The sequence below is a fragment of the Callithrix jacchus genome, chromosome X (assembly GCF_049354715.1).
Source record: "Callithrix jacchus isolate 240 chromosome X, calJac240_pri, whole genome shotgun sequence".
NCBI classification, from domain to species: Eukaryota; Metazoa; Chordata; class Mammalia; order Primates; family Cebidae; genus Callithrix; species Callithrix jacchus.
Genome location: NC_133524.1, coordinates 125422758 through 125437613, shown reverse-complemented (window position 1 = coordinate 125437613; position 14856 = coordinate 125422758). Strand labels below are relative to the sequence as shown.

General features: G+C 48.2%; 1 protein-coding gene across 2 annotated transcripts in view; it reads right to left on the bottom strand.

The window, feature by feature from the left end:
- Nucleotides 1-14856, bottom strand: part of XPNPEP2 (X-prolyl aminopeptidase 2) — a 37152-nt gene that overhangs the window by 10721 nt on the left and 11575 nt on the right. For both annotated transcript variants that reach the window (XM_002763249.6, XM_035288694.3), the window contains exons 8-15: nt 11436-11537; nt 10345-10426; nt 9829-10024; nt 6491-6580; nt 5163-5272; nt 4306-4383; nt 2796-2867; nt 288-348 (exon numbers count right to left, since the gene is read on the bottom strand). In XM_002763249.6, coding sequence (XP_002763295.2) covers nt 288-348; nt 2796-2867; nt 4306-4383; nt 5163-5272; nt 6491-6580; nt 9829-10024; nt 10345-10426; nt 11436-11537 — 791 coding nt within the window. The remainder of the gene's footprint in view (nt 1-287; nt 349-2795; nt 2868-4305; nt 4384-5162; nt 5273-6490; nt 6581-9828; nt 10025-10344; nt 10427-11435; nt 11538-14856) is intronic.

The window sequence follows — 14856 nt, the reverse complement described above, 5'->3', positions numbered from 1 at the left end:
GGACAGGGCCAGGCACACAGGCACCAAAATTAAAAAAAAAAAAATCTGTGCACTGATTTACCGGAATAAGATGAGGCTCAGCTTGGGCTGAGACCTTGTCAGTGGCCTGAAATATCCCCAGGGAAGCAGCAGGGAGCACTGGGTTTTCCAGCACCAACTGTGTGACCTTAGGCAAATGACTTAACCTCTCTGAGCCTCAGTTTTAGCCTCTGAAATGGAAGCGATCTTGATTGCTTGGGTGCCCCCTTGGGGGAGGGTGGTGAGGGGAAATCTGGGCTCAGGCTTACCTTCTGGAAGGTGGAGGGGGTGCCCCAGTGGACTGTTCTGGTGATGTCTGTGGTCCCATCCCTATGGAGAAGGGAAACCAACACGTCCCGCTCTGCCAAATGCCTGGGGCTAGGGACTGGGCCCATGTGTTTTCTGTGCGCTTTCCACAAACGGCAGGGCTGGGCTGGGGTGGGCGGACGGTGAAAGGGAGCAGACAGTTACCGTAATCAAAATCCCCCCCTTTGGTGCCTATGCATAAAGGGCCTCTGCAAAACTATCAAGTTAAAAGCCGCTACCTTATCTGACAAGCGTGACTACACTCCTCCCCCATCCCACTCATTTGGGCTGTTTTGTATATCTGGGTTTCCTTGGGTCCGGCTGGCTCTGAAAGCGAGGCTGCTTCTAGGCTTCCTGGAAGGCAGAAAGGGGATTGTCCCGTTTTTACAGCTGGGGAAACTGAGGTCCAGAGAGATTATGTTATCTTAACACTCTCATATTCAGATAGTTATGGACCATTTACAGGACACTTTTGCTGCTCCCCGGGAAGAATGGCAGAGCAGGCCTCATTATCCCCATTTCACAGATGAGGCCATTGAGGCTATGTGGCTGCTTCACTCTCTGAATCTCAGTGAAGCCAGGCGGAGAGCAAGCACTGCGTCTCCATGCGGTCCTCTCCATGCAGTCCTCTTCATGGCAAACGTGGATCTGGCTCAGTGATTTGCTGAGTTCCAGTGAGGTGAAGCCTCAGCCTGAAGGTCTGACTCCCAACCCCCAGCTGCAGCGGTTTCCCCAGGATGGCCCCGGTGATCATGCCTTGGTGAGGGAGAGGGGAGAAATGGCCCCAGGGCGCCGGGGGCTCCTCCTTGGGTCATAGGGTGTGGTGACCTTCTTCAGAAGGAAAGAAGAGGAAGTAAGGTGACCATTTCCCTGGCCTCACTCTACTCTGAGCACACCCCATTCCAGCAACGCCCCCACAAATTCACTTCCCCTTTGCTCATTGGCCAGCTCAAGTACACACAGCATGGAACGCCTGATGAGCAAAGGCTGCTGAGCGCCGGCTACTCCGGTTCCCTGAGAGCTGTGCTAAGAACAAGCAAACAGCCTCTGTCGTTAGCAGATTTGCCACTTCCACAGGGTAGAGGCTGGGAAACCATTGGAAGCTACTTGCTCCTCTATCAGCTCAGCACGGCCCTTCTTTTGCTCCACCCCACACTTCCCACAGTCCACTTCCTTCCTCAACGAGAAGGGAAAATCTTTCAGGTCAGCTCAGCTCAGCTCTGTTGTGAATGACTGGTGACACGTTTGGAAGGAATGGGCTTAGCTTATTCTTTTTTTTTTTTTTTTGAGACAATGTCTTGCTCTGTCGCCCAGACTGGAGTGCAGTGGCATGATCTCAGCTCACTGCAACCTCTGCCTCCTGGGTTCAATCGATTCTCCTGCCTCAGCGTCCCTTGGGAAGCATGCTCCACCACGCCCTGCTAGTTCTTTGCATTTTCAGTAGAGATAGGGTTTTAACATGTTGCCCAGGCTGTTCTTGAACTCCTGACCTCAGGTGATCCGCCTGCCTCAGCCTCCTAAAGTGCTGGGATTACAGGTGTGAGCCACTATGCCCAGCTGGGTTAGCCTATTCTGCATGGCTGTCAGGTCTGAGCATTTAGGTCGTACACTGTACAAGGGTAGCCCATCAAAAGGGTTGCTTCTCTCATCTGCCCCCACCTCTATCCAGACCAGTGCCACGGGGAAGAGGGGGCTGAGGAGTCTGCATGACATTGGTGGTGCGTGGACTGTGTCCAGAATGTGCACAAGTGGGTGAGAATAGGGTGTATGTGTTTGTGCAGCCAGGCAAGGATGCTGAGTATAGTTGCTCAGACTCTGTAATAATACATGGACTTAGAAAACACTTCACTTGAGGCTGGGCCTGGTGGCTAATGCCTGTAATCCCAGTATTTTGCGAGGCTGAGGCAGGTGGGTCACCTGAGGTCAGGAGTTTGAGACCAACCTGGCCAACATGGCGAAACTCCATCTCTACTAAAAATACAAAAAAATAAATAAATAAATTAGGTGGGGGTGGTGGTGGGCACCTGTAATCCCAGCTACTCAGGAAGCTGATGCAGGAGAATCGCTTGAATCCAGCATGCAGAGGGTGCAGTGAGCCAAGATGGCGCCACTGCACTCCAACTTGGGTGACAGAGCAAGACGGTCTCAAAACAAACAAATGAAAAAACCAAAACCAACCCCCGCCCAACAACATTAAACATTTTACTTGGGCAAAGGGAGTCTTTTCCTAATTCCCACAGAGGTGCTGCCTGGGTCCTGCCACAATCCCAGCCTCTGCGTATTTCCCACTTTTCCCACTGTGTAGGGACCCCTGTGTGAAAATGGGAAGGATGTTGGCGGCTCATTCCAAGTGTCTCCTTTCTCAGATGAAGAATCCGTGCCCCAAGAAGGGAAAGCTTTGGCTGACCCTAGGCAGGCCCAGGAGGTCTGAGCAGAGACATCCAGGCCAGGGTGGGGTGAGGGGTACATACCAGTACTGCCCCCCAGAGTCCAGCAGGTACATCTCATCTGAGGACAGCTTGCGGTTCAGCTCCCTGGTTGGGCTGAGAAGGGGAGAGAATGCTGAGAGGGGCAGCCTAATGCTGCACTGAGTCACAAGGGGTCCTTGGTGGGAGGACCTCTGGGGCTTGGGCTTCCAGTCCAGCTCCTTTGGGGGAAGTCATTCTCTCCCAAAGGGCCCTGGAAGAGAACTCAGCTTCCGTTGCTGCCATCCTCAGCACACATCTGTTAATCCTTCATCTGGCTGAGCCAGGCCCTGTTCCCCAGGGAGGGGAGAGGGAGGAGCCCAGAGTGTGAGAGCTGGGAGAGCCTGAGAGACCCCCCGAGCCCAGCCATCTGCTTTTCCACAAGGAAAAACAGGCTTATGGAGGCTGAGGGGTTTGTATGAGGGCATGCGGTAAAGCAGTGAGGAGCTGGGCCTCCACCGGATGCTCCCTCTGGCCCTTTGTCTCTGACTTCCTGCTGCCTCTGAGAGCAGACAGTCCCCAGAAGAAGCCAGAGCACAGGAAGGGAGGGTCCCTCTGGGGCGGGGCTGCAGAGCAAGAGGTGGTGAAACTGAGGAGCACTCACCCCGCCACTCTGGCCGGAGGAGGGAGGAGGGACTGGGGCAAGGCAGCTGAAGGCGTGGGAGACACCAGGGGACACCCGGGGAGGGAATTCTGGCACAGGCCAGGCACTCCCTTGGAGGGCATTGACTTCTCCCTGCTGTGCCCATGATAGGCAGAGGCAGCTGGTCAGCTTGACCCCCCCACATTTCATCAGGCAGGCCTGCAGCTGTTTGTTTTCTATTTGTTTGTTTGTTTTTGAGATGGAGTGTCGCCTTGTTGCCCAGGCTGGAGTGCAATGGCAAGATCATGACTCATTGTAACCTCTGCCTCCCGGGTTCAAATGATTCGCCTGCCTCAGCCTCCCAAGTAGCTGGGATTACAGGCACCTGTTACCACGCCCGGCTAATTTTTGTATTTTTAGTAGAGACGGGGTTTCACCATGTTGGCCAGGCTGGTCTCGAATTCCTGACCTTGTGATCCACCTGCCTCAGCCTCCCAAAGTGCTGGGATTGCGGGTGTGAGCCACTGCACCCCGCTGCAGGGGTTTGTTTTCTATGGGGTCAAATACCTGGCTAGCCTGCATCTTGGGCCCACCTTGGTTGGTTCAGACTGAGTGAACAGGTCTCTCTCCATGTGAGCTCGTAAGCTTTAAGAATTAGCTGACATAAGCAACACACAGGAAGCCAGGAAAAAGCATCCAACGGCTTCTGTGCCTCCCGTCCAGGTCCCCCAGCCTCCAGCGCTCAGGCCATTTCATTGCAAGGCTACTCCCTACTCCACACTGAGCTCCTCTCCCAGCCCCCACAGGGCTAAGGGCCTCAGACCTTCAACGCGGACTCAGGTCCCAGAACATTCCCTGCCCCTCACCCTGTTCCTCTACACACACAACAGGATCCCCCAACAGGGTTCCTGAAAATTCTTTCTCCTCAAGTACCTGTAGTGGGGCAGGGCAGCATTCAGGCCACTGGCAGAGATGGTTTGGAAACTGGGTCCAGAGGAGAACTGTTCTTCTCTGGAAAGCACAAGGCAAGAAAGGGTCAATGAATGGGTCCATGGACTAGGCTGGGCCCGGGATTCAAACCGGATCCAATGAAGGTCGTGGCTGCTTTTTCCTCTCAACCGGACACCATTTGGCTCTCCCAGCCCTCACCTCCTGGTTCCCATCTATCTCCCCAAGCCCTGACCTGTTACTCATAGAGGAAGATCAGAGAAGGACACCCAGTAACTGTAGACACCAATTGTTTCCTCTCCACCTCCATTTTACGGATAGGAGTGAAGAAACACAGCTCCCTGTATCTGGAAACTCCTCCAGCCCTGTAACAGCATCCTGTACCTCAAACCTACAATCTGGCCATGACCTGGGCCCTTGGGAATCCTCCTCCCTACCTGGTATTCTCAAGTGGTCCAGGGGCTGACCTGGCTTGAGCCACAGCCTCCCCCAGGGAGAGCCAGACCTGTTCCTCGGCAGGCCAGAGCCGGGTAAGCTGGGCGCGCCCGCCCGCGGGGGTTCAGTCTCCAAACGCCTGCAGGGAGGGAGCTGGCTCCCGCTGGTGGAGTTAATGTCACTTGGAAAGAGACTGTGAGAGGGAACTTTTGCTGCAGGTTATAATTTGAGACCACTCCCTGCTCAACTCCCTGACCACCCAAGAACCTGTCACTCCTTGTTCTACAGAGCTGTCTCCCACTCAGCCCACATACAAGGAGGATCTTCCTTAAGGGGATCAATTCCCCCTCCCTGCCCCCCACTGCGACACTAAAAAATAGACAGAAAGGATGGCCCTGGCTCTTCACCCTCGGAACTTGTCCACGAGCTCTGCCCCTGAGAATTCGTCCACCGTGCCTTTGGGCACGTTCTTCTCCAGCCAGACCAGGTACCGGATCACGGCCACAGCATCCCGCACCTGGAGTTGGGGAAGCAGGGAAGCAGAGAAGCCAGCTGAGGTCTGGTTGCAGCCACAGGCTCTGAGATGATGGAGATCAGATAGCTATTCCAGGATGTGGAGCTTTAAAAAACACTGGCTATTTGATGTCAAAGAATTCTTGTGTTTATAGATGATCATACCGTGTTCCTGTTTTTGAAAGAGTTCTGTGTTGACGGCTGAAATGACACGCTATCTGGGATTTACTTTTAGAAGAATCCAGAAACAGAGGGGTGGGGTGGTGGTGGCAATGAACATGGGGTTATAGACAAAACAATAATGGCCATGAGTCAAGGATGTTGAAGCTGGGTGAAGGGACACTGGAGATTATGGTGACATTTTCTCTACTTTTCTGTATGTTTAAAATTTCCTATAAGACAAAGTTTTTTTTTTTTTTAATGAGGTGGTTTCTCTTAATTTTAACAAGAATTTTTTTAGAAAAATTGAGCCATCCTCTTGCCAGTGTGAGGAAATCATTATAGCTAACACTTATTTCACACTTAGAATGTGCTAGGCAGTGCTCAGAGCAACATACATGCTCATCGAATCCTAACAACAACTGTTGCTGTAAGGTTACTGCTATGCTCCTCATTTTACAGATGGGGGAACTGAGGCTCAGAAAGGTAAAATGACTTGGCCAACATCACCCAGTCAGGAGTTGGGTGGAGCTGGGGTTTGAACTCAAGACGCCCTAACTCCAGGGCCTACACTCTAAACCACTATACTATATTGGGAGCAAAGATATGAGGTGCATGTGGGTGCCCAGGAATAATTTGGTGTCTGTTTCTTTATTTCTTTCTTTTTTTTTTTTTTTTTTTTGAGACAGCGTCTCACTGTGGCCCAGGCTGGAGTGCAGTGGTGCAATCTCAGCTCAATACAACCTCTACCTCCCAGGTTCAAGCGATTCTCGTACCTCAGCCTCCTGAGTAGCTGGGACTACAGGTGACCTCCACCATGCCAAGCTAAGTTTTATATTTTTAGTAGAGATGGGGTTTCACCATGTTGGCCAGGCTGGTCTCAAACTCCTGAGCTCAAGTAATCCTCTCACCTTGACCTCCTAAAGTGCTAGGATTACAGGTGTGAGCCACTGTGCCCGGCCTGCTTCTTTGTTTCATTGAGTATCTTCTTCAGGTTTTTTCCTTTCTAACTCATTAGGCTGGAAACTCCCAAAAGTCCACATCTGCCTGAATGTGAACTTACGTGGCTGGCCTTGAGGAGGGCCTGCTCCTTGCTGTTCTTCACCGCCTTGGTAATCATCACTGGGGAGTAGGTGTCTGTCACGAGTTTCTCCTGTTGGGGGCAGGGAGGAGAAAAAGAGGTGTGAAGTCACAGGTCTGGGGGCACAGAAAAGGAGGTCTCCATGGCACAGGGGTGTCTTCAAATGACTGCCAGGAGGACCCAGCAGAGGTGAGACTTGCCACTGTTTTTTTCTTTCTTTCTTTTTTTTTTTTAGAAAGAAAGAGAAAAGGGGGAGAGAGAACAGGAGTCTTGCTCTATTGCCCAGGCTGGAATGCAATCTAGAAATAGGTATTAAAAACCTCTTTTATGCTGATGATTGTGCTTAACAGTGGAGACAGGAAGGAATAAGGAAAAAAAATAACAAACGAACAGCCAACCAATATTTCATTTAAATCGGTGAAACGCTGGGCAAATGCTGAAGAGTGATTTGCTTCCATTTATGTGGTCACTTTCAAAATAGGTGTAATGTGATACTAAAAAAAAATGTATGTTCTGTGGACCTGGGGTGAAGAATTCTATAAATATTCACTGAGTTTACTTGTTCCAGGTCTGAGTTTAAATCATAGATGTCCCTGTTAATTTTCTATCTCATTGATCCGTCGAATATTAACAATGTGATGTCAAAGTCTCCCGCTATTAGTGTGGGAGTCCAAGTCTCTTTATAAGTCATTGAAAACTTGTCTTATATATCTGGGTGCCCCTATATTGGGTACATATATATTTATGATCATTGACTCCTATTGTTGCATTGATCTTTTTATCATTATGTAATGTCCTTCTTTGTTTCTTTTAGTCTTGGTTACTATTGTAGTCTATTTTGTCAGAGACGAAAGTTACAACTCCTGGGTTTTTTTGTTTGTTTGTTTCTTTTTCTTTCCTCTCCATTTGATTGGTGAGTCTTCCTCCAACCTTTTGTTTTGAGTCTTTGTGTGTCCTTGCTTATGAGATGGATCTGGATACAGAGTGCCAATATGTGTTTTGACTTTTTATTCAGTTTGCCTGTCTGTGTCTTTGATTGGGGCGTTTAATCCATTTAAATTCAGGATTAATATTGATATTTGTAAGTTTAATACTGTCACTTAATGCTGGCTGGCTATTTTGCCCATTAGGTGATATAAATACTTCATTATGGAGATACTCTTTACCTTTTGGTAAGCTTTTGGGATGACTGATACTGGTTGTTCCTTTCTGTGTGTAGTGCTTCTTTCAGAAGCTCTTGTAAAGCAGGCCTGGTGGTGATGAAATCTCTGAGTGCTTGCTTGTTCGTGAAAAATTTTATTTTTCCTTCATTTATAAAGCTTAGTTTGGCTGGATATGAGATTCTGGGTTGAAAATTCTTTTCTTTCAGGATATTGACTATTAACCCCCACTCTCTTCTAGCCTGTAGGGTTTCTGCTGAGATCTGCTGTAAGTCTGATAGGCTTCCCTTTGTGGGTAACCTGACCTTTCTCTCTAGCTGCCCTTAGAATTTTCTCCTTTATTTCAACCCTGGTGAATCTAATAATTATGTGTCTTGGGGTTGCTCTACTTGAGGAATATCTTTGTGGTGTTCTCTGTATTACCTGGAGATGAGTATTGTCCCACCTTACTAGGTTAGGAAAGTTTTTCTGAATAATATCCTGAAGAATATTCTCCAGCTTGGATTCATTCTCTTCATGACATTCAGGTACACCTATCAAACGTAAATTAGGTCTTTTCACATAGTCCCATATTTCTTGGAGACTTTGCTCATTCCTTTTTACTCTTTCTTCTCTAATCTTGTCTTCTCGTTTCATTTCATTAAGTTGGTCTTCAACCTTTGATATCCTTTCTTCTTCCTGATCAATTCAACTGTTAAAACCTGTGCATACTTCTCAGCGTTCTCGTATAGTATTCTTCAGTTCCATCAATTCACTTATATTCCTCTCTAAGTTCTCTATTCTCGTTAGGATTTCGTCAAATCTTTTTTCAAAGTTCTTAGTTTCTTTATATTGGGCTAGAACATGTTCTTTTAACTCACAGAAGTTTCTTATTATCCACCTTCTTAAGCCTGATTTTATTAATGGAATGCACTCGTTCTCCATCAGGCCTTGTTCCCTTGTTGATGAGGAACTGTGATCCTCTGTAGAGGTAGAGGCATTCTGATTTTGAGTATTCTCAGCCTTTTTACGCTGGTTTCTTCCATCGTTGTAAATTTATCCACCTGTCTGTCATCTTTGTAATTACCAACTTTCAAATTAGGTCTCTTAGTGGACGTCCAACTTGCTAATTCCCAGGGCCAAAATCTGAGCAACCCACTGCACCGGCTAAAACAGTGGCGTCAAGATTCTTGGTGCTTTTCTGTCCGGGAGTCTCCCGTCTGGCTTCCCTCCTGAATCCCTTCTTCAATCAGCTCCAAACGTCGGCCAAAAGGGGAACCAGTCCCGTTTACTCTGTACCAAGAACCGCTGTGCCGGGGCACCAGCAAAACTGCAGCACCGGCTGCAAGAGTCACACTGGTGACCCGTGGGGCTCCTCCACTGGGAATCTCCTGCTCCTTGAGCAAGAAAAATTTCTCTGAAAGTGTGGCGTCCTCTCGTTCTCTGCGCTTTCACTGGGAGCTACAAGTCTGAGCTGCTAGTGGTCGGCCATTTTGGATCTCTCCGACTTGCCACTGTTTCATGGCAATGCCCTCCCCTCTGTGTGCTTCCTGTCTTTCCCTGTCTTCCACATCCAGCTGAACCCGCTCTCCTTCCAGGAAGCCTTCCTCGATTAACATTGCCTTGCTTGGCAGTGAACTCCCTGTCTTTGGATTCCACTAGCACTCTGGGATGGATCAGAGCGTGGCCTGAGTCAATTGATGGGCTATTCTGACAGTGGAAGTTTCCTGTACATATCATGACAGCTACCATTCATTGAACGCCTACCATGTGTCAGCCATGTACACTATCTCCTTTAAATCTTCAGTGAGCGACATGTGAGGTTGGGACTCTTACTGTCATTTTACAAGTGAAGAAAAAGACCCAGGTTGGCTAAGTTGCTTGTCCAAAGTCACTGCACAGCTAGTTAGGGGCAGAGCTGGAATTCATTTTCAAGTTTGGCTCTGCTAGATCGGGCCGTATAGTCTCTAGCCTCCTGACAATTTTGTGAGCTCTCTAGACAGACCTCCCTGTTTTCTCTTCTGTCTCTTCCCAGTTAGGCTTAGAAGGGAACTCACTGCATAGTTGTTGGCTGACCAGGTGACTGAATGGCTGAGGGGCTTCATCCCACGTTAGGTTAAGACTTAACAGGCCTGGAGTGGGAATTGGTGTCTGGTTTGGGCTGGGGCCTGGCAAACCCACCTTGGGTATCACTTCATAGATCCCATACGTGGTATAGCTGGTCCCAATCCAGATCCTCACATCTCCTAAGGCGTAGGCCTGGATGCTGTCACGAACTTGGCTGTAATCCTCAATTTGCACACACATGGGGCCTGTGCAACTGGAGTTCAGATATGTCAAGGTTTCGGAGCTAAAGCGACTCTTGTTTGCAAACAACCTGGGTGGGGAGGGAAGACAAAGAGGATCCTGAGCATCTGCTAAGGATGCAAAGCACCAGAGGCAGACACAGTCCCTTTGTTCCTGGAGGTCAAAGGAAGCCAGACCCAGGGAGTCAATCAGGCCAGATTTGGGATTCAACAGGGACAGAGGTTAAAGAGTCAGGAAGAGCCAACAGGAGGTTTTCTAAAGGTCATGCTGGGGCAGGCACCAAGCTGATCGGCAGCCAGAGGCTGTATGTTAAGGCGGGATCAGTGGTGGGGCATCAAAAGGGTGGAAGTTGGAGAAACTGCACAACAGCAAGCTAAGGAAAAGTCATACCTGATAGAAGAGTCTGTGAGCAGCGCGTAGGAATAGAAGAAGGGGTTATAGGGGATGTCACTGGCTCGAAGGTTGAAGAGCCCTGGGAAGAGAATTGACAGAAACTATTTGATGCTGATCTGCCTGAGGCAACCCTTTCTTTCTCTCTCTCTCTCTCGCTCTTTCTTTCTTTTCTTTTTCTAGGACACAGTCTTGCTCTGTCGTCCAGGCTGGACTGCAGTAGCGCTATCTCACTTCAACCTCCGCCTCCCGGGTTCAGGTGATTCTCCTGCCTCAGCCTCCCGAGTAGCTGGGATTACAGGCATGCATCACCATGCCCAGCTAGTTTTTCTATTTTTAGTAGAGACGGGGTTTCAACATTTTGGTCAGGCTGGTCTTGAACTCCCAACCTCAGGTCATCTGTCCACCTTGCCTTCCAAAGTGCTGGAATTACAGGCATGAGTCACTGTGCCCGGCCTGAGGCAAGCATTTCTGACACCTTTGCCACACTGTTTCCTTTGGCCCCCAAAGATTACCAGCACTATGCCTGCATCATCTACCTCTGCATGTTATTCAATCTATTTTTGGGGGGGCTTTTGTTTTGGGGGGACTCTTTGAGATGCTGTTGAGAGTTTTGGATCTTTTCACCCCAGAAAAACACAGACACTTAGCAGTCAGCACACAGGTCCAGTGGGTCCCTGGAATATCTGATGCCCAGCCATAGGAATCAGACAAGAAGCCCTGAGCCATGTCGGGAAAGAGTAGGGTACCACTGGGTGCTAAAGCTGGGCATATGAGTGCTGTGGGGTAGCGGCTAAGTTGTTGGGAGGCATTTGCTGGTCCTCCTCTCCTGAATGAGACGGAAGCACTTTGCTGCCATGGCCAGTTCGTTCCTCCGGCTTGCTCAGGGCTACTTCATGTCCTTTTTCTGCAGCCGTAAGCTCCTGCCCCCTTACCCTTCTTGGTTCCCACGGGCTGTGACCGTGGAATTCTCAAGAACTGGTGGGCACATGCTTATTAGGGGAAGAGCAAGCTCTGTGCTGCAGGGCGCAGGAGGTCTGGGGTATTGGGGAGACCCCAGCGCCCACCCGTGTCTGCAAATCCACACTCACAGGCCGTCTCCTCGAGGGCCGACAGAAGGACGGCAGTTGGGGTCTTCTGATGCTTCTGCATCTGGCTTCGGACGCCAGATACTTTCTCTTGCCAAGTGCTCCCTAGAAGCAAAGGAGCCCAAAGAAAGTGTCAGTGACACACCTTGCCTTTGGCACTCAGTTCCTGGAAGGGCAGCCTTAGGGTAACAGTTTTCCACCCTAAGCAGTGGAACCCTTTCCTCAAACAAACTCTTACTTGTGTACTCATCAATGACATGGGCCTTGGACCCAGACTGGGCTTAAATCCTGGCTTTGCCATTATTGAATGGGTGACCTTGGGCAAATTACTTAACCCCTCTGTGTCCCATTTTGCACATCTGTAAATTGGGGATGGAGTATAACAAGTATCTGCCTTAATAGGGTTGCTACGAGGATGGAATCAATTAATACTTGCAAAGCATACAGAAGGGTATCTTGATAGGTAGTAACTCTTGTATCCTTCTGATCAAAAAATAAGCATGCAGACTGAGACCAGGAGAGCAGTCCTAGCTGAAGGACAAACGGATGGGGCTGGGGCCATGTTCAACCTTCTTCTCTGCGGTAACCCCAGTATTTACTAAGCCACGGGTACTGGGCTAAGCACTCCATGAGCATTGTTCTAATTGTTACCCATCCCATTTCACAGATAAGGAAACTGAGGCTTCAGAGAGGTAAAGTGACTTGTCTAGGGTTTTACAGATGTAAGAGGTGGAGCTGGGATTTGAATGCTGGTCTGTCTGACCGCCTGGCCTGCACTCTTTTTTTTTTTTTTTTTTTGAGATGGAGTCTTGCTCTGTCGCCCAGGCTGGAGTGCAGTGGCGCAATCTCGGCTCACTGCAACCCCAACCTCTCAGTTTCAAGCTATTCTCCTGCCTAAGCCTCCTGAGTAGCTGGGATTACAGGCACACGCCATCACACCCAGGTTTCACCATGTTGGCCAGGATGGTCTCGATCTCTTGACCTAATGATCCACCCACCTAGGCCTCCCAAAGTGCTGGGATTACAGGCATGAGCCACCGCGCCCAGTGGCCCACACTCTTAATCTGTACAGGCACTGTACTGTCTTATTAACACCGTCAGTCTCCAACTCTGTCCTTAAACTCTGTCACAGCGCCATCCTTTCTAGGATGCTTATATCTGGGTTCTATGACTTTAGTTTTCATCTTCTATCCTTGACCCCTGCAAGATATTTAAAAAGTCTACCCCTAGGCAGGACGGGGAGTTTGATGGCCGGCGGTCATAAACATTAAGGGTCCTAGTTGGGTTCAGATATGAGTATAAATAACTTAATGTTGTGAAAAATACTTCATGTAAACAGGTAAAACTATTCAACAAGGGCCAAAACTTTGGGTACAATACATTTTGTAGGTTTATTTTACTACATATTTTACCATAATTTATGTTATGTGTAAAATACACATAAAATGTGTCATTTTAACCTTTTGAAAGTGCACAATTCAGTGGCTTTCAGCACACTCACAATGTTGTGCAACCATCGCCACGCTCTAATTCTACCACATTTTCATCATCCCCAAAGGAAACCCTGTACTCATTACGGAGTCACTCCCTATCCACCTCCCCCAAGCCCAGGAAACCACTAATCTATGTTCTGTCTCTATGGATTTGCCAATGCTGGATATTTCATACAAATGGAATTGTACAATATGTGGCCTTCTCTGACTGGTTTCTTTCACTTGCAATTATGTTTTCAAGGTTCAGGAATATGATATCTTTCTGAGAAACCAAATGAACCCAAATTTCAACGGTCTGATGTGTACAGGTATCTTTGAGGAGCGAACTTTTCATGTTCTGCCCTTTGCACTCTCCTTTCTCCTTTAAAACCTGCAAGTGGCTGGAAAGTCTCTCTCGTCTCTGTGGGCTTATTGAAGCTGAACTCTGTTCTTTGGCTTCCAAGCTCAAGCTCCAGATGCCTTTTCCTTTCTTTTTTTCTTTAATTTGAGACGGAATCTTGCTCTGTCACCAGGCTGGAGTGCAGTGGCGCAATCTTGGCTCACTGCAACGTCCGTCTCCTGGGTTCAAGCGATTCTTCCGCCTCAGCCTCCCGAGTAGCTAGGACCACAGGCGCGTGCCGCCACACCCGGCTAATTTTTTTGTATTTTTAGTAGAGACTGGGTTTCACCATGTTGGCCAGGATGGTCTCGATCTCTTGACCTCATGATCCGCCTGCCTCGGCCTCCCAAAGTGCTGGGATTACAGGCATGAGCCACCGCATCCGGCCTCCAGATGCCTTTTTTCTTGAAGACTGGCAGCATGCAATGATTCGGCATCCCCTCATTTTTGGGAAGTGACAAAACCCTTCCAAATTCTCTTCGAGCCCCAGGAAGATTCTCTTTTTTCCCCCTCCTCTTCCCGACATAACTTTGACTTTCTTTATTCTGAATAAGATGAGCTTTATTTATGATTTAACAGTCTTGGATAGCAAGTTTCTTTAAAAATGGCATCAAGATGCAGAAAGAATGATTCTGCAAGTTACATCAGAACAGATAAAGAAAATGGGACACAATTTTCACTTGTTTCATCATCGCTGCTATTTTGAAATCTCCCTGCTGCTTTTTTGGCTCCTTTCTAAATGAGAAATTGTGTGGACTTGCATGTGGAAAGGGATCTCTTAGCCTGATCAGTGTTACTAAGAATCCAAGTTCATTGCCTCATTCAGAATTCCCAGGGAGATAGGAGTGGTTGGTGGCCAAGATACTAATTCATAATCAGTAGCCTGGTCTTTGTCTGGACTTTAGTTTCGACTTACAGGAATCTTACAGCATACTGTTCCTTTGTGATGTATTTAGATAGTGTCAGTGGGGTCGAGGTTATTGACGTTCTATTTTTCTAACTTCCCTGATTGGTCCAGCAAAACCTGAACCGTAATCTGTGCTGCAGAATTCTTCTGAACTTAGTTGTTTATTTCTTCTGTCCACTCCTGCCCACCTGACCCCACCATCTCACAAATCTAAATTTTTCATCACAAGAGGGTCAGAATTAAAGATCTGAATGATTCAATATGGACCAGTCACCACCACCAGTCAAGCAACTCATATCATGTTTTTTCTCTCTTGAAAGTGATTAGATGTTTTCTCTCATCTTTCTCTGACTCCCTTCTTTCCTCCCTTCCTGGTTCATCTTGCTTCAAATCCTAATATTCTTTAATCCAGCATTTTCTCAATATGGCCTGAAGACCATATTGTTTTCATTTTCTCAATATGGCCTGAAGACCATTATGTTTTCAAGGTTCAGGAATATGATATCTTTCTGAGAAACCAAATGAACCCAAATTGATTCAGACTCCTTAAGGGAAGGGGGCCTGAAATCTGCATTTTAGTTATTTATTTTTTGATACAGAGTCTTGCTCTGTCACCCAGGCTGAAATGAAGCAGTACAGTCTGGG